We start from the raw sequence: 27116 nt of genomic DNA on the forward strand, positions 1-27116 counted from the left end.
TCGAGACAGTGGCCCGTTCTGTCCCCCTTTGCCTGGCAAAGCAATAAAGCTATCCTTTTCTATTTCCCCCAAAGCTCTCTCCGAGATCCGATTTGACAGCGGTGCGCAGAGGCCGAGGTTTGCCATCAGTTTCTGTGACAAAGTGTGCAAGTCCTATCTGTATTCATTTAAGTGACTTCATGCTGAACGTGAAGTATTTTAAATGTAAGCTTGATGCATTTTATAACATAAGATTACATGTAATCTTGATGTATTTCAAAAACTATGAATTAATCTTTCTACGGTAACAGAGAAGGAGTTGTATCTCTCTTTTTTGGGGAACAGTTTTATTGAATATAATTCATATGCCAGAGAATTCACCCATTTAAAGAGTACAATTCAGGGCTTCCCTGGTGGCGCAGTGGTTGAGAGTCCGCCTGCCGATGTAGGGGACACGGGTTCGTGCCCTGGTCCGGGAAGATCCCACGTGCCATGGAGCGGCTGGGCCCGTGAGCCATGGCCGCTGAGCCTGCGTGTCTGGAGCCTGTGCTCCGCAACGGGAGAGGCCACAACAGTGAGAGGCCCGCGTACCGCAAAATAAATAAATAAATAAATAAAATAAAGAGTACAATTCAATGGCTTAGGTGTGTTCACGGGGTGGTGCAACTATCACACCATCGCTTTTATTATATTCTCGTTACCCCCAAAGAAACATTGCATCCTTTAGTCATCATCTCCAAATACCTCTATCCCCACAGCCCTGGGCAACTATTAATCTCCTTGGTGTGTCAGGATTTGCTTATTCTGGACATGCCATATAAATGGACTCCTACACGTGCAGTCATGTGACTGGCTTCTTTCACTTAGCGTAACGTTGTAAGGTTGGTCCATGTTGTAGGGTGTATCAGTATCTCTTTCCTTTTCACGGCAGAGTAATATTTCATTGTATGGATAGTCTACATTTTATTTTTCAATTCATTAGCTGGCAGACATTTGGATTATTTCTACTTATGGCCTTGTGTTGTGGTTAATGTAAGCTTTACATGGCTTGAGAAAGAATGGCTATAAGGCTGTCTGAAAGAGAATACTGATGGAAGAGGTAAAATCTATGTATTAGATAATTGGTAAAAAGCAGTTCAGGGAGATAAAGAAGCCAGGAGGAACTGTCAGCAGAACGTGAACTTAAAAAGAAAAAACAAACAACTGGAATTTTATTAATCTTCCTGAACTACTTGCAGCTGCATCTATCAGGTGACCTGTGGAGCTGGACCTCTGTCAAATGGGGGCTGCTGAGCACGGGAATCCCTTGTTGTCTGGGGCATCCACCATTGCCTGAGAGGCAGTTTTTCTCGTGACAGCCCAAAGACCATTTTCCTGTTTTCTTTGACTCCCGGCCATGAGAGCAGGGTGAGAGACCTAGACTTGAGCAATCAGATAATCCTGCCTGGGCAAGTGACCCAGAGATAGAGGCATTCTGAGTGCATTTTGATTGCGGGAGCAGCTACAAATTGAATGCTCACTGAAGTAGGGCCGAAGGAGCTGATGTGGCCATGGCAGCAGTGTCCTTGCCAGTCTCTTCCTGGGCGTGATTTTGGCCATGGTTCTGGCTGCTTAGCATGGGACAATAGCCAAGAAAATTCTGAAAATAAGTAATGAGGAGGGACTAGCTGTACCAGTCGTTAAACTTTATTATAATTAAATACCATATTGTACTTTATTTATTTATTTTTGGCCGTGCCACGTGGCTTGTGGGATCTTAGTTCCCCAATCAGGGATTGAACCTGGGTCCTCGGCAGTGAAAGTGCCGAGTTCTAACTACAGGACTGCCAGGGAATTCCCTGTACTTGAGTTATTTTTAAAGTTTATGTGCAGTAGTTAAAAATGGTAAAAAATTTAAGAAGGAACATTTAGAGACTAAAATCTCTTAGAAATTATTATAACATTCCTCTTTAGAACATTTGGCTTACTCATCATTTTAGAACTCACATTTGAATCCTCTTTGATTGTTGTGTGTAACCAGCAGACCTGACTAACAGTTGAACCCTCTTTCCCCTATCCACCCCATATCTTTCTACCTGAACACGATGTAGGGGCTCATTTGTTTTACTCCTGCTTACACAAATAGAAACAGAGACATCTATAATAAAAGACAAATATCCATATTTATTACATTAATAAAAAACTAACATTTTCACCCTTCTATGCATTGTCTTTTTCATAACTTAAATGACGTTTTGAGTATCATAAACCAACAGCTGCTCACACACTCAACATGTCCAAATAATATTGTTTATCACAAACTAGACAGTAGGACACCCTTTCAGCTGACTCCTCTGTCCTTTCAGTATCATCCCTGCTACTTTCAACTTTTTTTTTTTGGTTTCTGTCAACCACATATTTCAGACACACTTTGATTCTTCCTATCTGAAGATACTGAATCAGCTACCTTCCATGGTGTCCAGGTTCCTTTTAGTGGATATTAGTGTCTAAATAAGGGCTGGAAAATTGTATTTCTAAAGTCATAAACTCTTACTGATTTTTCTAATTTACCCTGGTACCAGCTTCTACTTTTATTACAGTATATGATTTTATCAACCAATAACATTTTCCTTTATCTCTTCTAACTTTCTAAAACCTTCATAGGATAGTTTGGCATATACACAATAGGTGCTTATTATGTTGAGTGAGCTTTCTAGAAAAAGGTAAGTCAATTGTTTCTGCAGCAAAGACACCTATGTAAAATGATGTACCTGGACATCATTTGACGACAGTTGCTGACTACAGTCAAGGAGAGGTAGGGTAATGTCGGCCAGCTGCCTGGGGAAACTGACTAGCACCAGAGGCAGTGATGAGGGTCTCTTGGCAAAGGTGTCTGTCCTTTTTTCTGGCACTCTGCTTCTCTTGACCCTCTTTCCTGTATTAAGGCGAGAGTTTACTCTCTTCTGTATATAACTACTGTAAGAGTCCTGTGCCGTTAAGTTTTGAGTTTAAACTCCAAGGGAGGACTTGAACAGGGCTTCAAGGTACCCTTCCAGTAAGGTGCCCCCCTGTTGGGCAGGCAGAGCTCTCAGGCCACCCTGAAGGTGGCTCAGCAGTCTAAGGCTGGCTGGCTGCCTATGGGCCAGGTGGCCATTCCCTGTTTCCTCAGCAATGACAGAAATGTGGTCCTATGTGTAGGGTCATGCACATGTGGCCCAGTATGTCAACCTAGACCTCCCAGTTCCAGAACTGCATATCCACATTAGAGATGACTGGCTAGAGTGGGAAATCATGCAGTCCCATTATACTCTTTACTAGTCTGAGTAGATTGCCTTCCATCCTCCCAAACTGTGAAGCTAAAATCTGGGTGTTACAAAAATTGTCAATTGTTATAGGAATGTGTAATGATATTTCAAAGTACAAAGAACACTATCCCTCAGAAATGGGAACTACCTCAAAATTTTATGACACCAACTTAGGATCAGAATAATTAGAGAAGTCTCAATTCAGATCAGTACAGATATACAATATGGGGAAGAGATATTAACTTATTAGACTTATTAGCTCTTCGAAAACGAATATATAAGAAAGATTAAGTTTTGGTATCTTATTTGGCTGAAAGTAAAAGGAATTCTGAATGCCTGTTTTGATGATGAACAAAAAGGCCCCAAACAGGTAAAACCTGAAAGACCACTGGAAGCAATACATATATGTCTTAGATGTCTTTCAGGCTGAGTCCACGATAAAAGTCACCCTGCAAGTAGCTAGAATTCTTTCAAAGCTGGCTCCATTCTTGGATTAGGATGCTTCATTCCTCTTTGACCCAACAGATCTTGCCGTTTTCTCCAAGCCGTACAGTTCCACTGGCCACCAGCTGGAGGGCTGAGGGAAATATTTTATGTTCTGCTAATTTTACTCTTTCAGATAGAGTTTCAACAGTGTCACCCCTCTTCACCGGAACAGCTTCTTGTAAAATAATTTGTCCAGCATCTACATCTTCCTGGAAAAGAAAAATGAGAAAGTTTTGAACATTACTTCTGCCAAGTACAATTTACATTAAATACTAATAAGATTTTGGTAGAAAGAGACATACTTACAGCTACAAAGTGCACGGTGCACCCAGTGACGGTGACCCCGGCATCCAGGACTTGTTCATGGGCATTTGAACCCTTAAACGAAGGGAGCAAGGATGGGTGGATGTTGAGCATTTTCCCTGGAAATTAATTAAAACATAGTGGTCAGAATTAAAAAACCCTATGTATTCTGTCAAAGGAACATACACTTTCCTCTCTAGAATCAGGAGTCAATAGGAGCAAGGTTTTTCTAGGATGGGTGTTTTCTTTGTCAAAGACAGAAATGAGGAAAAGTGAAATACACGTTCTCATCCAAGGAGGCCCTGGGAGCAGCAGGTTTCTGCCTTGCACAGCTGAAGACACACCAAGGGGCTTCTGAACAGGCGCCTGCACTGACTCAAAGCTGGATGGGAGGGGTTCTAATCTGGATCATAGGGCTCTTGAAGAAAATTCAGCTTGTCCCTGGCACATAATATTAGAAAGACAGGCGGTTCCTGCGTAGTGTCTATGTGCTTGACTTCTAACCATAAAGTGGCATGTTCACATGTGACTAATCCACAGATGCCGGATTAGTCAGTCTGTGTGCCTTATGTCACCAAAAGCATTGCCTGTGGTATATTACACCACAAGTGCTCTAACTATATTCACTTAAGAAAACAAACTCTCCAAAGAGGAAATACATTTATTGACCAAATATGTGCACAAAAAAGAACCACAGGAAGCAGTCAAAACTTCTGCGGGAAAGGCATTAACAGCAGACACTATGTTATCTGGCAACAATGCCTTCCTTTCCATCTTCTGGCAATGGTTCACAGTTCCTCAGAAGAGGAACTCTATTTTGGGATACAGAGAGTCACCTTCTCTTGCTTCTAAACAAGTAAAAAAGTCTCTTCCCAATATTTATCCAGAAGATGAAATAATATGTTTGCAGTAATGTGAAACCAACCTAAGCTACATTAGAAACCGTAATTACAGCAGGCCAAAGAAAACTGATAGAGACAGCAGGATAATAAATCATTATTCTTCGGGCTAAAGGCAAAGGAAATTCAGTTATGACGTGTGTCAAAATAAACCATCACAGTAAATACCATGACTGGGATTGTTTGGCAAGTTCACCACCCTATAGCCCATTTTCAGTCAATTCCTCAATGTAGTATCAAACTATTTTTGCTTACCATTCCATTTTCTGACAAAGGGGCCAGATAAAATTCTCATGAATCCTGCAAGACAGACTATGTCTGTGGAGAACTCTTCAAGGACTTGGTCTACTGTAGTGTCAAATGCTGCACGATTTTTATATAATTTATGATTAATTACCTAGAATAGAAAAAGATAAGTACAATCCATTTCCAACAAATTACCAAAAATAATTTAAAACTCAACCTTTATATAGACTATACTTCACCTCCTTCTGAAGATACACGTGATGTCAAGAATTAAGGAATGGACAGGATGAATATAAAGGCAAGCCCAGCACCCACCCCAAATCCAGGCATCCAAAGAACACTTGGGGGCAGATTATGAGTGTAAGTAATCTTGAAAGATACTTTTCACAGTAACTTACCCTGGTGGGAATTCCGGCTCTTTCTGCTTTATTTAAGCCAGACACTGCTGCTTTGTTGGAGATCACAACAACAATGTGTGCAGAGCTACTTGGCTCCCTAGTACTGTCTATGAGAGCTTGGAGGTTTGATCCTGAAAAAGGGAGAAAAGCACAGGTGAGTGCACACTTCTTTAAAACGTTTATACCATTTTGAATAGGGAATGGTCAAGATTTTTGAATAAAAATGTCTTAGAAAAGATTGGCAAAATATGTGAGGCTTTAAAATTCCGTTCCTCTTAGAATAATGGATTAGTATCTTACAAAAACATAGGCACTCCTGGTTCAAGGATACGTAATTGCTCCTGCAAAATAATATGATTTAGCAGACCAGTAGAAACAGTATAACATGATTTTAAGACTGATTGATGAGGAATAAGCTGCTTAATTAAGCAAAAAAATCAACCCTCTGAAGAAGAATAAACCACTATGACCCTTACAGTAGTTTCTTTGCTTTACCATCAACTTGGGTCTAAAGTATATTGAAACCTTAAAATAGACTTGTAAAGCAATTATACTTCTGGGAAAGTTAACCTAAAGAAATAACCAGATATGCACTTACAAACTTATTGTATATTTAAAAGAATGTTCATAGCAATGTTACTTAAAACAGTGGATGGAATTCCCTGGCCGTCCAGTGGTTAGGACTCTGCTCTCACTGCTGAGGGCCTGGGTTCAATCTCTGGTCAGGGAACTAAGATCCCGCAAGCTGCATGGCATGGTGCAAATAAAAAAAATAAAAGGAAAAAAGAATCATACTATATCCATCCATATGAGAGAATACAATGCTCTTAGGACTTTACCCCACTGTCCGCAGAGTCAAACACAAATTTTGTATTGTTACTATTAACAATTTAAAAAAGCCTCAACTGTCCTAAGACTTTTCAACTACAAAGCTATGATTCAAAAGAAGTTGGAATTTCCATTCTGTCTTTTCTAGCTTCTCTCTCTTCAACCATCTTCCCCACACCCTCTACTCTTCCTTTAGAAGCTGCTTCAAATGCCTGAGAAAGTGGAAAGACTGAGGATGTAGAAAAGATAACACTCCTTAATGATACCTAGGCCCCAGTACTGAGAGTGTTCTCAGAGTCGGAAGGAGGGTTTTTTTTTGGGGGGGGTGGTGTGGGTGGGAGAAAAGGAAGAGCATTTCTACAGCTCTATAGTAAAGAGGAAGCCACATCTCACCTGTCCCAGATATTAAGACAGCTACTCTTGCCTTTTTTGGTTGAACAGAGACATGATTTTTCAGGGTGCCATTCTCCAATACTGATCTATTTATTTGCATGGTTTCAATCAGATGCTTGACTTTCACACGAGGAGAACCTTTGTTTCAAACACACCCAATAAATAAAAAAAAGAACAACTGTGAATTAACAGTAATATGGAAAGAGAAGTGTTCTATAAAAACTTTAGAGTACTGTATTTTATTCTGAAAATAAGATATGCAAGGACTAAAATAATATGTTCGCTTCACTTATCGTCACTCATTCATACAAACTTCCTGATGGTGAACATATATAACTGCCCACTTCACCTAAAAGATACAGCACTATATCTAAACATAAAGTGGATATGTTACTGCCTGCCAGTGTTCTGTCTCCCCTTTCCCGCAAGTCTTGCATCCACAATAGTGCTATGACCTCTTGGCTTCAAGGGTAGGCATGTGACCCAAGCAAGGCTATTCAAAGACTCGATATAGGATGTTGAGAAAGAGAGGGCCTCTCTTACTGCAATGTGAGTTGAAGGATGTGGGCTCAAGACATCTTTCCGGTATTTGGAGAGCCTGCCTGAAAGTGAAAGCCACACAATAAAGGGATGAAAGGCAGATACAGACAAAATTAAGAAGCCTTGACATCTCTGTTAGAGAAACTGAGTTGGTTTTCTGTTAATCTGCCAATTTCTAGTACTTCTAACAGAGTTCTAAGTCATACACAGTACTGGTCAGGGTGCTTGCTCACTACTCCTTGAATTGAGCTGAACCACAAAGCAGAGCCTGAGACAAGGTCTTACATGCGAGGTGATTACTTTGGGAAGTGATCCTAGGGAACCAGAATGAGGATGGGCAAGAGCCAATATAAGACTGTGTTATTAAACTGGTAACCTCTGTGGGCAATTGGGGCTTGATTCCACTGAGACCCTCAAAGGAGCCATGTAGACTGTGCCTCAGAACCGCTCCCTTCTTCTGTCCCTAAAGTGGGCATTCATTCACTAGTTCTCACCCCGCTGGTCAAGGGCTGTCCTGCAGGGTGTAGTTGTGCATATGTCACTGCTACACAGAGGTGTCAGAGCCCTGAGGCAGAAATGAAGAGATGCATGGTATTACTGGCATAGGTGTTTTCATGTTACAGCTGCGTAAAGATAGTTGCCTATCAATGGCTTGAAACAGAGCAACTAAATAAGGAACAGTTACCTTCAGGACATGCAACCACTCTGCCGATCACCCAGGCTTCTTCCTTGTGCTGCTGAATATCCTGCAGAATCTGCTGTGTCAGATCCCTTGATACCACGAGGGCAGCCCCAATCCCACAGTTAAATGTTCTGGCCATCTCTTCTTCAGAGAGGTGTCCTTCCTGCTGTAACCACGAGAAGATCCTGGGGATCCTCCAGGTCTGGGCATCTGAAAACAGGCAAGAGTTGTTCAATTAACCTATTATTGACACAAAGTATAGAAGTATGTACATATACAAACCTATGGAAATTAAAACCAGCACTGCTATTTTATAGAGGGTAAAACTATAAACGGGCCTTTCAGAAGTTTTTTTGGGATCCATTTGTACCTCAGGCATTAAGAACACTTTTCTTGTCACACTTGGCCAGTATTCACGATTGCGTGAAGTTTTGTGCTGCGTTAACTAACTAGATTCTTAGAAATCCCCTAATGAATTAGATGCTCTAATGGCTGAATTCCAGTAAAGGTCGGCATACTACCCTTTTGTGAATGTGAAAAAAAAAAAAATCTAGATTTAGGTGTAAGAACCTATCCTCTAATACAACAAAAATCTCTAATAAAAAATTTTAGGTAATACCTATATAGACACACACATAAAATTCTTTTTTTTTTTTTTTGGCCCTGCTGCATGGCTTGCAGGATCTTAGTTCCCTGACCAGGGACTGAAACCGGCCATTGCAGTGAAACCACTGAGCCCTAACCACTGGACCACCAGGGAATTCCCAACCAGTAAGGTTCCTGAAACAGCAATCTTCACTCATTGTCTCTGTATCTCTGCCATCACCCCCCGCTCCAATATATGGGGGGTGGTATCTATCCTCACCAAGCTGCTTTTTGACACTGCTAACCAGTGTCATGTTGAAATCCTTGCTCGGAGTTGATACTTTCACATGGTTTACTGCCTGATTTTGACTATTCTTTTTTTAGAAATTCTACCTCTGCCAAACTTTAAGGTGGGTGGAATATTGAGGAACAACCTTTTGGTCCCTCCTATTCTCTTTGTGATTAACTATTACTATCTGCATATAAGTACCCAACTTAACTTCTGCTCACAAAAACACTACAATAAATACTTCAAAGATGTAAAACACTGTATTTCCACTTCCTATTCCAAATCTACTCACCTACTAAACTAGAAACTTGGGACTTCTTTTTTCCTTCTAAGCACAAAATGGTTCTCCAATCTGTTTCCCTTCTCTATGCCTTGGTTCAGGTCTCCTTTATCCCCTGCACAGACTATTTAATAACTACCACTTCCCTTCCCAGCATGTTCCTGATTCCATCTTGATAGAGCTTGAGCTTACTGACCCCCTTGGAGAATCTGCTTAAAGAATTTCATCTAAGTCAATTACATGAGGACTTTATGCCTTATAAACATGGCTAATGAAGCGAGAAAAGGTGGAAAAGGTCAGTCCTATTTTTTCCACAAGAAGCCCCAATGATCTGAGAATTTTCCAGGTAGGGACTTCCCTGGTGGTCCAGTGGCTAAGACTGCACTCCCAATGCTGGGCGCCCGGGTTTGATCCCTTGTCAGGGAACTAGATCCTATATGCCACAACTAAGAGTTCGAATGCCAAAACTAAAGATTCTGCATGCCACAACTAAAAAGATCCTGCATGCCGCAACTACGACCTGGCACAGCCAAATAAATAAATATAATATTAAAAAAAAGAATTTTCCACATAATCATATGTGTACTAACTACCCATAAAGTTTCCTTCCACAATGTATTTTTTCTCATAACAGTTTTCTGAGCAAACGTTCTTTTTAGCAATCTTACCTAAATCCACCCCAAATTTCTGAGGTAGGACTCTGGGGATGTTTTCTAGCAATCCCCCACCGGTAATATGTGCAAAGGCCTTAACATGTCCTGAACGCAGGACAGGTAACAGTGAATGGCTGTAGATTCTGGTTGGAGTTAGAAGTAAATCACCTGTATATTAGGAAGATGAGACAAAAACTTAGTCTATGAATATAAAACCAAAACATACGCAGTCTGTTCCATTCTAACTTTAAGTAACGAAAGCCTAACCCAACTAAGTGGTTGCTCAGACATTCCCAAGCAGGAGAGTTTAAATTTGAGTATGTTTACCTAAGGCCTGGCCACCACAGCCATCAGGTGCTGGAGAGGAGTACTGAAGGGAAGATTTCGCTACAATTTTCCTCACAAGGCTAAATCCATTGCTGTGAAGACCAGATGAAGCTATTCCAATAACAGCGTCCCCTTCAGTGATTCTTTCCAGGTGAGGGAGTTTCTGATCCCGCTCCATTGCACCAACGGCAAAACCGGCTAGATCATACTCTCCAGGAGGGTACATGTCAGGCATTTCTGCCGTTTCACCTCCTGGCAGAAAGAGAAAACAAGAGCAAAGAAATCACCGAATATTATAAACCTGTCTAGGAAGTAGTGACACCAGCTACTCTTCATATGAACAATTAAACAAAAGCTGTATTCCGCAAACATCTAAGCATGATTTCAGGGGAAATAGTGCTAATTTCCACAAAGGGTGAGTATAGCCTCCAAACATCATTATTTTTACGGGATGAATACTCAGTTGAATATAACACCATTTCTCTAGCAGTTAGTTTCAGAAATGCTTTCACCTATATTTGATCTTTACAATCACTCTATGTTCCAATAATGGTACAGGCTTAGAGAAGTGATTTAATAGACCTGCCTAACTCTAAATGCCCTGGCCTAAAAAATATGTCATAGTTCATACTACCACGATACTGTGTAAAGACACGGTCTAGGCAGGCAGATCCGAATTAGGAACTGTTCTCAAAGATGGCTGAAAGGCAAGTTTGGCTTTGGGGACATACCTGTCCACAGAAATGGTAATATAAAATAGGTAGTTTTGTTCCTTGGTCAACCTACAAATTAATTGTGTTCAAAATCCTCATGTATGTATTTAATATTTCTGTAAACCTTGGGTACATTTTATTCTTAGTGTCATTTCTGTGGGAAAATAAGGCTTAAGTTAAGACTCAGAAAGCCAAGACCCGAGCTGCCTCTGCTGCAGGGCCATAAGGAGGAAACAGCCCCCTACCCTGTCTGTCCAGGAGGCCACTGAGAGAGATGGGAGTGAAATGGTGGCTAAGGATCAGGGAGAAGATAAGGCCTGGGCGATGGTGGAGTATGAGTCTCAGTCTGGGGACCAAGCCTTGAGGGGAGGGTTCGAGGGCACAAAGGTCTAAGTTGTCCTTAGGTGGTGTCATCTATACTTTACTTGCCTCGTCTTGTGACACACAGTTTGTCTCGTTAGGTATACTGGTAACCGATCATGTTTGTACATAGGGCTGAAATACATAAGAAGGATGTGTGATTAAAATGGATGATCATACCGAGGAGAGCACATCCGGCTTTTTTACAAGCTTTAGCAATTCCAGCAACAACAGCTTCAGCTGTACTGGGGTCAAGTTTTCCACAGGAAAAGTAATCGAGGAAAAAGAGGGGCTCCGCTCCTTGTGCCAGAATATCATTTACACACATCGCAACCAAATCTTGACCAATGGTTTCATGTTTATGGCACTGCTGGGCAATCTACAGAAGAATATAAACATCCACATAAGAGAATAAGCTCCAACCTATACCTTGTCAATTATCAGTGGAGGCGAACAATATTACTGACTTTTGGCTAGGTGCTCTGAACACCTAAAGACAAAAGAACACTAAATTCCGATAAGCTACTTGGTCCGAAAGTATTCCCTTTTTTCCCCTAAGATAACCCTTCTATCCGGATATAGTCTCACCAACACTGTGTTATTAGAAACACGTAGCTATTGTAGCCAACTGTATGATTACTTGGTGTGGTTCTCTTTAGTGCATATATGTCAAGAGGGGAAAGATATGTATTTTATTTGTTTATTTATTTCTGGCTGCATTGGGTCTTCGTTGCTGCACGTGGGCTGTTGTGGCGAGCGGGGGCTACTCTTCATCGCGCCACATTGCAGTGGCTTCTCTTGTTGCGGAGCACGGGCTCTAGGCGTGCGGGCTTCAGTAGTTGTGCCACGCAGGCTCAGTAGTTGTGGCTTGCGTGCTCTAGAGTGCAGGCTCAGGAGCTGTGGCTCACAGGCTTAGCTGCTCTGCGGCATGTGGGATCTTCCTGGACCAGGGCTTGAACCCCTGTCCCCTGCATTGGCAGGCGGATTCTTAACCACTGCGCCACCAGGGAAGTCCCGAAAGATATGTATTTGATACACAGTAAATTCTTTCATATCTTTCATAAAAGGCCTTTACTCACATAGGTGTCTGATTACCTTCAGTTTAGTTCCAACGCCGTCTGTTCCACAGGCCAGAAGAGGATCATTGAAACCGGCTGCTTTCAAATCAAAAAGACCAGCAAAACCTCCAAGATCAACATCACAGCCTGTTGGAGAGAAAATTAATTACTTGCTGCATTTCAACAGCAAAGAGTTGATCAAGAAAGCAGATATTAAAGGGGTATACATATCCTTTTGAGTTTAAGGTCATGGGTAAGAAATGCTTTTAGTGTTAGAGATAAGAAAGCCGAACACTATGAGTTTGGCTTAAATGGGGCAAGACTTACAGCAACTTGGCATTAATCTGGAACATTTTCCTCAGTAAACTACAAAGCACAAATCAATACACAATGTTTGTCACAGTTAATGAACTAGCAAAGGACAGGCCCTGACTTACCTGGTCTGGAGGTGGCTTTTGCTAAAGGCTTAATTTTCTTGACCAGCATATTTCCAGCTGCAATATCTACCCCAGAGTCCTTGTAAGTCAGGCCCCTAAAGAGTTTAAAAAAACAAAGACATCACCTAAATGCCAGGGAAGAATTATTTTAACCTTAACATATTATTTAAAGCAGAAGATATCACTAGTGATTTTCATATCCCCCAATACGCTGGGCCATATCCAGAGATTTTGATTTAGCTGGTCTAGGGCAGGTCCTAGGAATTGAAATGTGTTTAAACAACCTCCTCAGTTGATCATCACTATTTGGAACTTCACTATTTGTAACTACCTCTCTAACTTAACTATTTCTTCCAGAAGTACTTGTCACAGGCAGTTAAATATACCAATATTTGGCCGTAATATTTCTCTGTTCAATTTTGGTATGGGAAGGAAAGGAGTGCCAAAACGGAGTCAAAAAAGTGGAAATTAGGATTATAAGGACTCTACAAAGAAATCCTCAATAATGAAACTGAGCCCTTACTGCAATAATAGAGAACTGTATGTTTCCTTATAACTAAAGACAGTAAGAAATAAGATTTAAAAAACTCCAAAAAAAGCAAAACCAGGTAATGATATTCAGTGCATCATTTCCATCTATAATAGTGCCAACAAGTTGGAACAGTACATTTAGAGATCAAGTTTATAAATGGCAATGTGACTTCATTAGTCTTGCCTTACAAAAATGACAACTCTGGATTAGTGGGATTTAGGGATACGTGAAGAAATATGTCAAGTATTATTAGAAGCAAGGTGCCAGGGTACAGACTTGAGAGAAATGTGGCAGTTAACTCCAATAAAGTTAGCAGTCTGGGGTCATGCTTATATAGGAAACGAAGTTCTACTGGTTAAAAACAACTCTTTTGTCAGGTAGCAATTGGCACTGTAGCCTCTCATCTTCTTCATCTTTGAAGAATCAGATGAATATTAAGATTTCAAGTCACTTGAAATAGGTCATTTCAATAGAATCTAGTCATTTTAAAATAAAAAATAAAATTTTAGCATGGTATTTTAATGTTCAAAAAAATTCCATTATTTAACCTTAAAAAATTTGCCTATCAGTAACAATGTAACTTGAATTAAGTTGCTAAAAATTTCTCATTTTGTCCTAAAACATATTTATTTCTCATAGATGAACTCAATGAGCAATAGTAATTGTGATGAGATCAAAATACCCACATTTGCAGTTAATAGTTCATTGATTTTACAAAGGAATAGTTAGTTGTATATGACAATAAATGAATCAATAAAGGGTTTACAAAATACATTTCAGTAATAAATATAAATGCAGTGACCAAATGAGATGGCCAAAATTTATAGTACAATCAAATAAAGTTGCAAAGTTAGACAACCAATATTTTCATCCTGAATTCTTTGACAAAATCATGAACTAAGATAAATACAACAGGGATTTCTCTGGTGGAACAGTGGTTAAGAATCTGCCTGCCAATGCAGGGACACAGGTTCGTGCCCTGGACCAGGAAGATCCCACATGCGTGGAGCAGCTAAGGCCGGGCGCCACAGCTACTGAACCTGTGTTCTAGAGCCTGAGAGCCACAACTGCTAAGCCCGTGTGCCACAACTACTGAAGCCTGTGCACCTAGAGCCCGTTCTCTGTAACAAGAAGCCTGCGCACCACAACAAAGAATAGCCCCTACTCGCCACAACTAGAGAAAGCCCACGTGCAGCAATGAAGACTCAATGCAGCCAAAACTAAATAAGTAAATAAATAAATTTATTAAAAAAAGATAAATACAACAGTAATATATAAATATATGATAACTCAAGGAAAAAAATCCCTTCCCCCTTCTTTACTGATGAATAATTGACAACTGATTGCATATATCTAAAACGTACAATGTGAAAAAATCTTTCAACAGCACTGATCTTATTGAGCTTTTCAAACATGAGCTACCATGAAGTTTTTTCCATTTCATTTGAATATTGCTGTAACTAGTAGTTTCAATTCAAACTAAATGCAAATCAAAATCAGATCAGTCGGGCTTCCCTGGTGGCACAGTGGTTAAGAATCCGCCTGCAGATGCAGGGGACACGGGTTCGAGCCCTTGTCTGGGAAGATACCACATGCCACGGAGCACCTAAGCCCATGAGCCACAACTACTAAGCCTGCACTCTAGAACCCGCGAGCCACAACTGCTGAAGCCTGCACACCTACAGCCTGTGCTCCGCAGCAAGAGAAGCCACCGCAATGAGAAGCCCGAGCACCGCAACGAAGAGTAGCCCCCCTCACCACAACTAGAGAAAGCCCACACCAGCAACGAAGACCCAACGCAGCCAAAAATAAAATAAATAAATAATTTATATATATATAAAAAAATCAGATCAGTCTCATAGAGTTAAGAATACAGAATGACTTAGTACAGGGTTAATGGAGTTTTCTACATCACCATTTATGCCAGTTCTGAAGCTGTGCTATAATCACCTTGGTCAGAAGTTTACCTGGGCTGCTGGAGGAAAGCTATGGCACGATAGCCAATGTCCTTCCTATAAATGGCCCCCTCAAACTTTATAGCAGCTAGTCCTTTCTTGGCTTCTTCAAGGGCTGAGATGAGATTTTCCCGGATGGCCGTTACTGTAAGGACCCTACCCCCGTTAGTCACCACTTTGCCATCTTTTAGGGCAGTGCCTGCTTGAAACACCTCTAGTCCTAAAGCTTGAGCCTCAGGAAACCCTGTAAGAGAGCATATTTGACATATCAATTGCAGTAATAATATTCTACACTGTGGCTTATAATTTCCAGAAGTTTTTTTTTAAATAAAATCTTTATTTCACTTAAATGAATTTTCACAAGAATCCTATCAGAAAGGAATTAATGTAATATTATAGTAAATACAGCCTTTCTCCTAAGAACAGTCTGTTCCGCTCTAGGGTGATAACTGTATTACTAAAACCTTGTGTTATCATAAATCTCATGTAAGAGTGATTATTTCAATAAGGAAGGAAAAAAAAAGCTAAGCCCTGAAAAGTTTGAAACTAGAAGCATAAAGTTATTTTCTCCCGAAAAGTTAAAAAAAAAAAAATTAACAAAACCTAAACACCATGAATAAATCCTGCATTTTTTTTTTTTTTTTTTGCGGTACGCGGGCCTCTCACTGTTGTGGCCTCTCCCGTTGCGGAGCACAGGCTCTGGACGCGCAGGCTCAGCGGCCATGGCTCATGGGTGCAGCCGCTCCACGGCATGTGGGATCTTCCCGGATGGGGGCACGAAGCCATGTCCCCTGCAATGGCAGGCGGACTCTCAACCACTGCGCCACCAGGGAAGCCCTAAATCCTGCATTTGATCACATTTTTTACTGAAGAGTAAAAGAATATCTTTTTGCTTTATCATAGCCAACTAAATAAAGTTGCTTTCTTTTTTAAAAAAACCAGTAAGATCATTGCAATGCAAAACATAATCTTTTCCCTAATACAACAATTGTAAAATTTTAAGACAAATATGATTTAAATTAGGTTTAGGGCTCAGCCTAAAAGAAAATCCCTGGCTTCATTTTTTCTTTTGGTTGCGTTGGGTCTTCGTTGCTGTGTGCGGGCTTTCTCTAGTTGCAGCGAGTGGGCTCAGTAGTTGTGATGCACGGGCTCTACGGCATGCAGGCTTCAGTAGTTGTGGCTTGTGGGCTCTAGAGCACACACTCAGTAGTTGTGGTGCACAGGCTTAGTTGCTCCGTGGCAAGTGGGATCTTCACGGACCAGGGATCGAATCTGTGTCCCCTGCACTGGCAGGCAGATTCTTAACTACTGTGTCACCAGGGACGTCCCCTGCTTCATTTTCTTTTGAATTAGTTTTAAGATCTCACATATATATTTTACATTTAAATTATTATTAGACTGTGTTTTCTAAATTCTGAAATGACCAACACGGACAGTTTATAAAAAGACAACCTCTTAATTAAAAAGAAATTTTTTTTCCTTATTAATTAATTTATTTTTGGCTGAGTTGGGTCTTTGCTGCTGTGTGCGGGCTTCCTCTAGTTGTGGTGAGCGGGGGCTAGTCTTTATTGTGGTGCACGGGTTTCTCATTGAGGTGGTTTCTCTTGTTGTGGAGCACGGGCTCTAAGCTCATGGGCTCTAGAGCACAGGCTCAACAGTTGTGGTGCACAGGCTTAGTTGCTCCGTGGCATGTGGGATCTTCCCGGACCAGAGCTCGAACAGATGTCCCCTGCATTGGCAGGCGGATTCTTATCCACTGTGCCAGCAGGGAAGTCCCCCCCAAAAAACTTTCATATCCCTAGTTTGTCCTTTTCCATTTCTCTTTTAGCACCATATTTGGTAATGTGTTAATACACATCTTCCTTAGGTGTTTTTTATTTTTTGCTGTATCAAATTTTCTTTAAAACATTTTTTTTATTGTAGTTGTTTATAATATCGTGTCTTCTCTACATGTTTTTATTTTTTCAAAATATTTATGTATTATTTATTTATTTTGGCTGCTCTGGGTCTTAGTTGTGGCATGCAGGCTCTTAGTTGTGGCACGCGTGAGGGATCTAGTTCCCTGACCAGGGATCGAACCTGGGCCCACTGTATTAGGAGCACAGTCTTACCCACTGGACCACCAGGGAGGTCCCCCCAGGTGTTTTTATAACATAGGGGCGTTCAGTCACAGGTACTCAAGTATGTGGTGGTATCAGTAACACCCAATATTGGGGTGTCAGAAATAACTATGACACTTGTCACCCCAATCTTAGGGAAATTTCACCAATACAAAAGATCGTGATTCTATCCCTTCCCTCTCTCCATTTTAAAAGGCAATCAGCTCCTAACTGCCCAGCTGCCATGTGTGGGACGCACAGGGCAATGGACTTACTGTCTGGGTAAGACAGAAATAGGGTGTTTGAATCAAACACAGTATTGGGGTATTAAGACTTACTGTCTGGGTAAGACAGAAATAGGGTGTTTGAATCAAACACAGTATTGGGGTATTAAAATCCCTAGCAGGCTGCCAAATGACAGCCTGCTAGGGATTTTAAAGGTCTGGTGTTGGCCTTATCGTGCTGGAACTTATTTAGCATTTTAAAACACTGCTTTATCTAACATCATTTAACTAGATGCCTCACCTCCTATAAGGAGAAACAGAAGAGAAGGCTATACTTCTGAAACTTTTAATTCTGCCATCAAAGTGACCATGGGGTGCACTGCAAACTGGGGGGTTAATTTGTGATCATTCAGAGATCAAGCCCTGAAATTTTCTCCTTGATGTAATTTATATTAAAGTTCCTCCAACTCTCATACATTCCTATTATCTTCTTGGCTCTTGGAGGATGGACGAGAAAAACAGCACTGGGTGATTCTCTGGAAACTTAGCTAGGCCCACTTAAGTCTTCGCTGTGCAGGAAGAGAAACGGACGGCAGTTCTTTAAATACAGTAATTTTGGATATATGGACACCCGTATCCAACAAGCAACATGCTTATGTTAGAAACCCCTAAAAGGTTACTGATGTCTCTAAACCCTTAAAAGGAACACAACACTGAATGGGACAAAGGCCTACTGTGGTACTGGTCACCTGTCACATTGCAATCCAACCTTTTGTTCTCTGATATTCACCTGTTATCTCTACACCCTTGGTGTAGTCTCCTGGATAACCTTTACTTGCCATGACCACAGTTACGGCAGTGCGGTTGTCAAGCCAAACAGGCAGAGATGTGCAGAGCAGGCCATCTAAGGTAGACTGAATCACTTCATAAAGGTCACTTTTAAGAAGTGGGAGTATCACCTGGAAAAACATAATCAACATGGCAACTAAGAGAAACTTCAGTTGTCCTTAGACATTTTATTCACTGGGATACCAGAACTTGCATATGTTTCTCAAAGGTAATTATTTCAAGGCTGATAAATCCTAAGATTAAAACAGCACACATATTCTACAAAGTAACACTTTATATTATTATCTTTATTACTTACTTGGCACTCTGGATCACCAAAACGGCAATTAAACTCCAGAACTTTTGGGCCATCCTTGGTCAGCATTATACCAGCATAGAGGATACCTTCGTTAAAAAATGGGGAAAAAAAAAGAGTCTATAATGAAGACACTGTATTGTGACTATGAAAATCAGAATATAAACTTATAGTACTGAAAGTTTTGGAATGGCCGTAACAAATGTTGTAACAGTGGTCAATTAAAAAAAGAAAATGGTGGGCTTCCCTGGTGGCACTGTGGTTAAGAATCCACCTGCCAATGCAGGGGACATGGGTTCAAGCCCTGCTGGGAAGATCCCACAGGCCGCAGAGCAACTAAGCCCATGTACCACATCTACCGAGCCTGCGCTCTAGAGCCCGTGAGCCACAACTACTGAGCCTGTGTGCCACAACTACTGAAACCCAGGCACCTAGAGCCCAAGCTCCGCAACAAGAGAAGCCACCGCAATGAGAACCCCGCGCACCGCAACGAAGAGTAGTCCATGCTTGCAGCAACTAGAGAAAGCCGTGTGCAGCAACAAAGACCCAATGTGGCCAAAAATAAATAATAATAAATATATTTATAAAAAAAGAAAATGTTGCAAACTTACTTTATAAATAATGTCCACAATGACATCAATATGCTTACCTGTGTATGGCACACCCTCCTGCTGCATGCCATCCACTGTCTTCTGAAGAATAGTATTTTTAATTTTTAGCAACAAATCCTTAGAAACCTAGGGAACATAGAGACTTATTTAAATGTAACTGGTATTTAACTGAAAAAGTCCTCGCCCACACTGAGGCTCCTTTGTATACTTATAGTATATTCTATGCATACCTCATTAGCCTATAAATTGAGAATCTAGAGTTTATAAATTAATTGTAGAAATTATTGCACATGCATGCTGCAACTAAGAGTCCACATGCTGCAACTGAGACCCAGTGCAGCCAAAATAAATAAGTAAACAATTTTTTTTAAGTAAAAAATATACGTAAATAAAATCACTTTTACCAAATGGTAGTTTTAATACACAAAGTCTAAAGTAAACCCTGTTTGGTTTTTAATCTACTTAAGAAAAATATCTAAAAGGCACTATATTATTAGCACAAACAATTATAACTATCAGCAGTGAAAGGAAATGGGTGAGTTTCTGAAGTGCTAATTTATTTATAATATGCTCAATGCATATTTTTCATAAACATTGTCAAGGAATTGTTTGGAAACATGCTCTATCCGTTATGAAGTAGAAAGACTAGAAGAACAAATGGTAGTCTGACCTGGTTCTCAATTCACCATACCCACTCTTACTGAGCACTTGTGTATAGGGCCCTGGATATCCAATGATGAATAAGGAGGGGCTAGAAGGATCTGTTCAATCGATACTTAAGTTAGTTCCTCAAAGGCTTTTAGAAAAGGTTAGTTTTAGAGTGAGACCAGAAGAGACACTTTTCATTTACTAGGAAAACCAATTTGCTGATTAGTAATATCATTTACAGAAAAAAAAACAGAAAGTGCCTAAGAGCTCTTTGAGAAGACCAAAAAATGACTACTGAACTTCAGCTGAGCCTCTGTGAAGTACCTGAGGTGCTGGACAATAGGCTCCCATTCCCCCTGTGTTGGGGCCCTGATCTCCCTCCAGCAATCGCTTATGGTCCTGTGCTGGGGGCATGGGGGCCACAGTCTTTCCATCAGTGAAGCACAGACACTGTAGAGAAAACAAACGGTCCACTTAACCTTAAATGCCAAAAAGTAAAAAAATAATTTAATAAGGAGAACTATATGTACCTTAACTCTAATTAGAGGAAAAGTTTTCTTTTTTAAAGTAAAATGATTTAAAACATAAATAACCCTAAGTTTCCTAGATCGAGAATCAAAAGATCCTGTATACTCTGTTCTGAAGGATCTGTAATTTTTGAGCTAGGTTGGGGGGGCGCGGAAATCAAGCTACTCTCAAAGTAAAAAATTTCAACCTTTCCCCTGTTTAAATAATGGGTGATATAAATCCAATTTGCCTACTGCTACACTGGGGATGATGTAAGTCCAATTTGCCTACTGCTACACTGGGGATGATTAAAAGAAGATAAATTCTTCGGACTTCCCTGGCGGTGCAGTAGTTAAGAATCTGCCTGCCAATGCAGGGGACACGGGTTCGAACCCTGTTCTGGGAAGATCCCACATGCTGCGGAGAAAACTAAGCCCATGTGCCACAACTACTGAGCCTGTGCTCTAGAGCCTGCGAGCCACAACTGAGCCTGAGAACCACAATCACTGAGGCCATGTGCCACAACTACCGAAGCCTGCACACCTAGAGCCCGTGCTCTGCAACAAGAGAAGCCACCGCAATGAGAAGCCCGCGCACTGCAACAAAGAGTAGCCCCGCAGCTCTCAGCAACTAGAAAAAGCCCGCGCAGCAACAGACCCAATGCAGCCAAAAATAAATAAGTTTATATATTTTAAAAAAAGAAGATAAATTCTTTTTTCATTTGTATCTGAAATACTAAACGTATACAAATTCCTGTGTAACTGCTCAGGTTATGCTCTTGGATGAAGCGACCAGAGTAAACCAAGCCTTTTTTGGGATCATAGGTCAGATAACACAGCTTATACTCTGTAAAAGTCCAAAAGATGAATATACATACAGACACCTCTTCTCCTTCAAGAAGTTCTTCAATGACAGTTGTTTCTCCAGCTTCTCCAAAAGCTTTATCCTTATTGTCGATAAAAACAAAACAAAGAGAAATAAATTATAAGCTTTTATTATTTACTTAATTGGCTGTTGTCATTTTGCACCATTTGTATTATGAACCAACGCACTAGTATTATAATTTCTCTTTCTCTCTCTGAAAGCTGCACAGGAACATATATGAATGTTTCCTATTTTTATTTTATTTATTTATTTGTGGCTGCATTGGGTCTTCATTGGTGCACACAGGCTTTTCTCTGGTTGCCCCGAGTGGGGGCTACTCTTCATCGTGGTGCACGGGCTTCAGTAGTTGTGGCTCGCGGGCTCTAGAGCGCAGGCTCGGTAGTTGTGGTGCACGGGCTTAGTTGCTCTGCGGCATGTGAGATCTTCCCGGACCAGGGCTCGAACCCGTGTCCCCTGCACTGGCAGTCGGATTCTTAACCACCGTGCACAAGGGAAGCCCGAATGTTTCCTATTTTCAGAGTTGCAATGATGTAGAGTTAGCACTGGTACAGATGAGATGAACACATCATTTAAACTCTTCTGGGGGTCCAGCTTTCCAGTTTCAAATAAGGTTAACAGAAAAACAGATGTTTTCATCATTACCATTTAACTCTATTTCTGACTTATAATTATGTTTGCTTACAATAATTATACTAATGTCTGTGAAAACAGATTTCCACAAGGGGGAGAAACCCACAACAACCAAGAAGGATCATAAAAAGCAAAGTATATTAGTTCATTGCTTCACTTTTCTTAGACCTGAGACACAAAGGATAAATACTTTTTTTGTCCTCATGGATTGTTGAGTGTTTATTTATATGTTCTGTAGTCTGAGGACTTTCTACCTTTCAGAGCAGACAACAAAGGATGCTAAACAGAACTTACTTGCAAAGAACAGAATCATAGTTTAGCCATCAGTGTAGATGTGTAACAACCCTTTTACAGAGATGGATTATAATACATAGTACTATGAAAAATAACTGTTTGCTATACGTTTTCCTTGCCTTGAGGAATATTTGTAAGCTTAACAGTATTTATTTATCCAGTGTGACTAGAAAATTATAAACTTTTTTAAGAGGCATCAACTTACCTGCATAATCTCCTGTACAGCTTTGCAGGCCTCTTCTTTGCTCTTTGCGACAACTACCCCTTTCCCAGCTGCAAGACCGCTGGCCTTCACAACCAAAGCAGGGAAGTCTGCACTGTGAAGACAGAGTAAATTTCAATATCCAATAAATCTTTAAGATTCAAAAGTTTAAAATGCTTTGGCATTGTGTAATAATATGCTATAGCAACAACTGAAAAGCAGAAAAAAAAAAACTGCTAACACCATTTTGATGTACTTCCTGCCAGGATTTTTTTTTCCTATGTATTTCTTTATAGTTGTGGTCATATGGTACATATAGTTTTGCTTTTCTCACTTACCATGAGATCATATAAGCAAAATCTTTGGGGGAAAACAACACTTGCATAGCATGCATATGGAATGACCTTTTAAGATACAATATAAAGTAATGAATCATGCTCTCCTTCAAGTAAAAGATGTAGCTGTATAAGACCAATATAAGCATGGATACACAGATCATTTCTCCAAGTACACATAAGAAACTGTTGTTGGTAGTTCCTTCTGTTGAGTAGAACTGGAGATCTAGAAGGAGACTTACCCAAAGTAAGTAACAAAATTGTTACTTGGAAGGTATCTGGCTACTAGGAAATAATAAAATTCAATGTAGGATGAAGAAAAAACAAAGAATGAAACTGACCCAACTAAAAAGAAAACATACCAGGTAAAAAGGAAAAGTGTCAACAAAAATAGGGGGCAAAGGCATGTATCTACCAACATTCATTTATTGCTCAATGTTCTCCATATAATAGAGAACAGGATGTTTAATTTTAAGATTTAGGATTGAACAGTGGTGGCAGAAGGCCAAGTGATGATTCCTCACTCTAGTTAATTATTGATGAAAAAAATCACCATCCTTTATGTGTCAATTTGGCTAAGAGGGAATGCCTATACAACCAAATGTATCCTTTTCCCCTAGAAACTATTCAGCAACAAACATTAAAAAAATTTATCTTAAAAAAAAAAATTTATCTTTCTGCAAGGCCGCAAGAGTAAATCCCATTTTATTTTGATGTTGGAAAAAGGCAGTCTACATCCTATGAGTTTTCCCCTAGAATTATCTTACTATAAACTCGTAACATAAAAGTGACCCGTATATTCAAATATCATATAACAAGTGCCCTTCACAGGCTATCTTCTATTTACCTCATAATGAAGCAGCAGGCTTCTTCAGCTTTGGTGAAAGCTCTCCACTGTGCAGTTGGGATTCCATGTCGGTCCATAAACTCTTTGGCAAACCTCTTGCTGGACTCTAACTGAGCTGCTTCTGCTGTGGGGCCAAAGCACCGCACTCCTGCAGATGTCAGGCTCCCAACAATTCCTAGGGATGGAAACAAGCAGCCGTAGCCCAGCTCTCTGCAGGGCCTTTTCATTCTGAAGAATTAGGATCAGGCTAAATATACATTGAGATGAAGCAAATGGCAGAGAATAACTACGTTTTTCATGTTTTATATAGGATATAAACAAAATGCTACTGACACATGATTCAAATCCAACAAAAATCATGTCTGATATTCAAATACATGGATTATTAAATAGACACCAGAATAGAGCAGAATAAAAACAAAATATTTCCTACAGCTGCAAATTTGATCTCTCATTCAAATTTAGTCTTATTATTCATACTACTGATGCTTGGGGGGGGGAATCCTGGAATCCATAAATTTCAAGAGGGTGAAATCTTTTTCAGTGTATTATATTAGAAATCCTCATCTGTAAAATGTATTAGATGAGATGATCTCCAAGCTCCTGTTAGCACGGTGTATACCATAATAATAAACAGCAATGAACTTTACCAGCAGCCAGAGGTGCCTCTGGTCCAACAACTACAAATTCAATTTTCTCATCTTTGCAGAACTGTGCAAGGGCAGTGTGATCACTGATTGAGATGTCTGTGAAAAGAAAAAAGAAACAAACCCACCTTGTTTATAAAAACATTCTTTAAGTTAACTGTCTATCTGAAATGTAAGTACTATACTTTGGTATGCCTATTAATTGTTGGTTTTCTTTTACTGGTACAGATGGGTTTCACCATGAGAAATTTAGAGCACAGTACATCAGGCTAACCAACAAAGCTCAGTTCTCTGCTTTGTTATCACTACAGTGATAGCAGAGAACTGAGTAAGTTTTCCAAGAGCTATACTTTCTTGACTATGGTGTTCATGTTGCCAGTGCTGATTGCAAACAAAAAAGTGTACCAGAGAATATACTCAGAAACTGGTCTTTTAAATGTCATTCATTCAAGATTTACTGAGAACTGCTATATGCTAGATACTGTCCTAGTCACCAGGTTAAGATGTAAACACAAACAGGGTCCCTATATTTAAGATGCTTATATTTCACTGTGGGAATGTTGAGTTATAAATATCCAAGCAAAATAATACAAAGTGTGAACAATTAGGCAAATCTGATGTGAGGTAAACTGGGAGGCTATTTCTGATTAAGCCAGAAAGGGTCTCTTTGCAAAGACGTTTAAGCTAAGAACTGAAGGATGACTTTTAAGACCTAGCTCACTTCTCCAATGTACAAGCCAGGTAAATTTTCTTTCTTGATGGGAGTTCTATGTAGTAGTAGGATCAACCATATATTAATCATGAGTAGGTTCTATAGGTGCTCTTCTGCTTCACTGTTATTTGGGCCACCATTCTTAAGCTGGCTGAAGTCTCTGTACATATGTGGTATTTGTGATGTGTAGGGGATAAGTGCAGAAAAGGCAGAGTTCTCAATCTACAGGAACTGCCTGAGTGGGATAAGGATGGAGTACCATGCACTCTGGGTTAGTAGCTGCAAACACAACTGGGCTGAACAGAGCCAACTACCTCAGCACAGCAAAGGGTGGCAAGAGGAAGATGACACACCTAACCTGTCACTACAAGTGATAGCAGCCTCATGACAATATTGGGAGATTTTCATGGGCTGGTCTGTATAACATCAATTGCATCTAGATAAAATGTGCCATTTCTGTAAAAAAAAAAAATACAATACCTCACTCCCAGAGTTAAGATCCCAGGGAAGCAGATATTTTCTTATCTTTTTCTTATTATTTTTGCTCCTATGTACACAATTATCTTCTCCCAGTTGGTACCTTGCTGGGTCTATGTTCTCTCCATAAATATTATGTGCCACGTAGGGTACTAGGCACATTGCACACAGTGCAAAATAAGACAGGAGACACGGGACTTCCCTGGTGGTGCAGTGGTTAAGAATCTCCCTGCCAATGCAGGGACACTGGTTTGAGCCCTGGTCCTAGAAGATCCCACATGCCGCGGAGCAACTAAGCCCATGCACCACAACTGCCGAGCCTGTGCTCTAGAGCCCGTGAGCCACAACTACTGAAGCCTGTGCACCTAGAGCCTGCGCTCTGCAACAAGGAAGTCACCGCAATGAGAAGGCCATTCACCGCAACAAAGTGTAGACCCCGCTCGCCACAACAAGAGAAAGCCCACGCGCAGCAACAAAGACCCATCGCACCCAAAAATAAATAAATAAATTTATTTAAAAAAAGACATGCGACTTCCTTGCCCTCATGCAGTTTACATTCTAGAGCTTATGTTCTAGGAGGAAAATGAAGATAGGAGACAGACAAAAGTAAAAGAAGATACAGATAATAGTCCATGATTGAAAACAAATGAATTGGGGGGTGAACATGCTTTACTTAGAAACTTTAGGAAAGTCCTCTTTGAGATGGTAACATAAGTTGAGACCTGAATGATGAAGAGCCAGTCATGCTAGGAGTGAGAACAAAGTCCAAGGCAGCTCTGTTTGGGATACTGGCAGGACTGCATGGATAGGGCACAGTGAAAAGAAAACAAGGGCTATAAAAGATCAGGCTGGAAAGGCCAGCAGAGGCCAGATCACAGAGGGTTTCGTAAGGACAGTAGTTTGAGTTTTATACTGACTACTATGAGAAGTCACTGAAGAATTTAGTGCAGCATAAGAACCGATCATCTTTTCCTATTTACCGGTGGAAGAGATGAAGGCTGAGATCTATTATGGAGTAAGAATTGCCAGAACTTACATTTAATAGCACTGCTCAATTTTGCATTCCCCAAAATACACACCAAAACACCTTTAACCTATATTAGGCATTTTGTAACTTTTTCAGTGGACGTGTTTTGTAAGGTTTAAAATAATCTAAGGTAAGAAAATGATACACTCTGAACAACAGGATACCTTAAATTACAACATATGGCAAGTATTCAAATTACCACATAAATTTCTGGGTTAAAAAAAGCATTCAAATCTGAACAGCAATTGACCTTTATAAAGAAGAGATGTGAGTGACAGTTTTATCATTTATAATCGTTCACTTTTACTTCAAAAAAATGATTACCAGTGTTCGAAATCTTTTCAGAGCTGGCAGTGCCTGCATTTCCTGGGGTAACTAACACTTGTTTGACATGATTAGACTGTGCAAGTTTCCAGGCCAGAGTATGTTCCCTTCCTCCATTGCCAATTACAAGTACTCGGGCTGCCATTGCTCAGTCTGCAAAGCAGGAATTCAGCAGGAAAATGAAAGCTGCAGAAAGAAAACCACAGTTGATAGTTTAGAATACATATACTTTAGAAACCACGATTTCTAAATATGATTTAAGTAGTTATTTGTAAT

At 40.3% G+C, this 27116-nt stretch overlaps 1 protein-coding gene across 1 annotated transcript; it reads right to left on the reverse strand.

Annotated features, from left to right (window-relative positions):
- Positions 1-2143: 2143 nt before the first annotated feature.
- Positions 2144-27000, reverse strand: GART (phosphoribosylglycinamide formyltransferase, phosphoribosylglycinamide synthetase, phosphoribosylaminoimidazole synthetase). Its single transcript, XM_082654882.1, has 21 exons — positions 26841-27000; positions 24304-24399; positions 23654-23828; positions 22475-22586; positions 21338-21406; positions 20278-20403; positions 19344-19431; positions 18698-18783; positions 18341-18509; positions 15240-15471; positions 12741-12835; positions 12341-12450; positions 11426-11624; positions 10173-10424; positions 9861-10013; positions 8042-8248; positions 6817-6954; positions 5596-5726; positions 5207-5348; positions 4056-4171; positions 2144-3958 (listed from the first exon to the last, which is right to left on the reverse strand). Exons 1-21 carry the CDS (start codon positions 26983-26985, stop codon positions 3767-3769), a joined length of 3033 nt encoding a protein of 1010 aa, XP_082511008.1. The 5' UTR covers positions 26986-27000; the 3' UTR covers positions 2144-3766.
- Between the last annotated feature and the right edge of the window lie 116 nt (positions 27001-27116).

Source organism: Grampus griseus (assembly GCF_964374135.1).
Source record: "Grampus griseus genome assembly, chromosome: 5".
Classification (NCBI taxonomy): domain Eukaryota; kingdom Metazoa; phylum Chordata; class Mammalia; order Artiodactyla; family Delphinidae; genus Grampus; species Grampus griseus.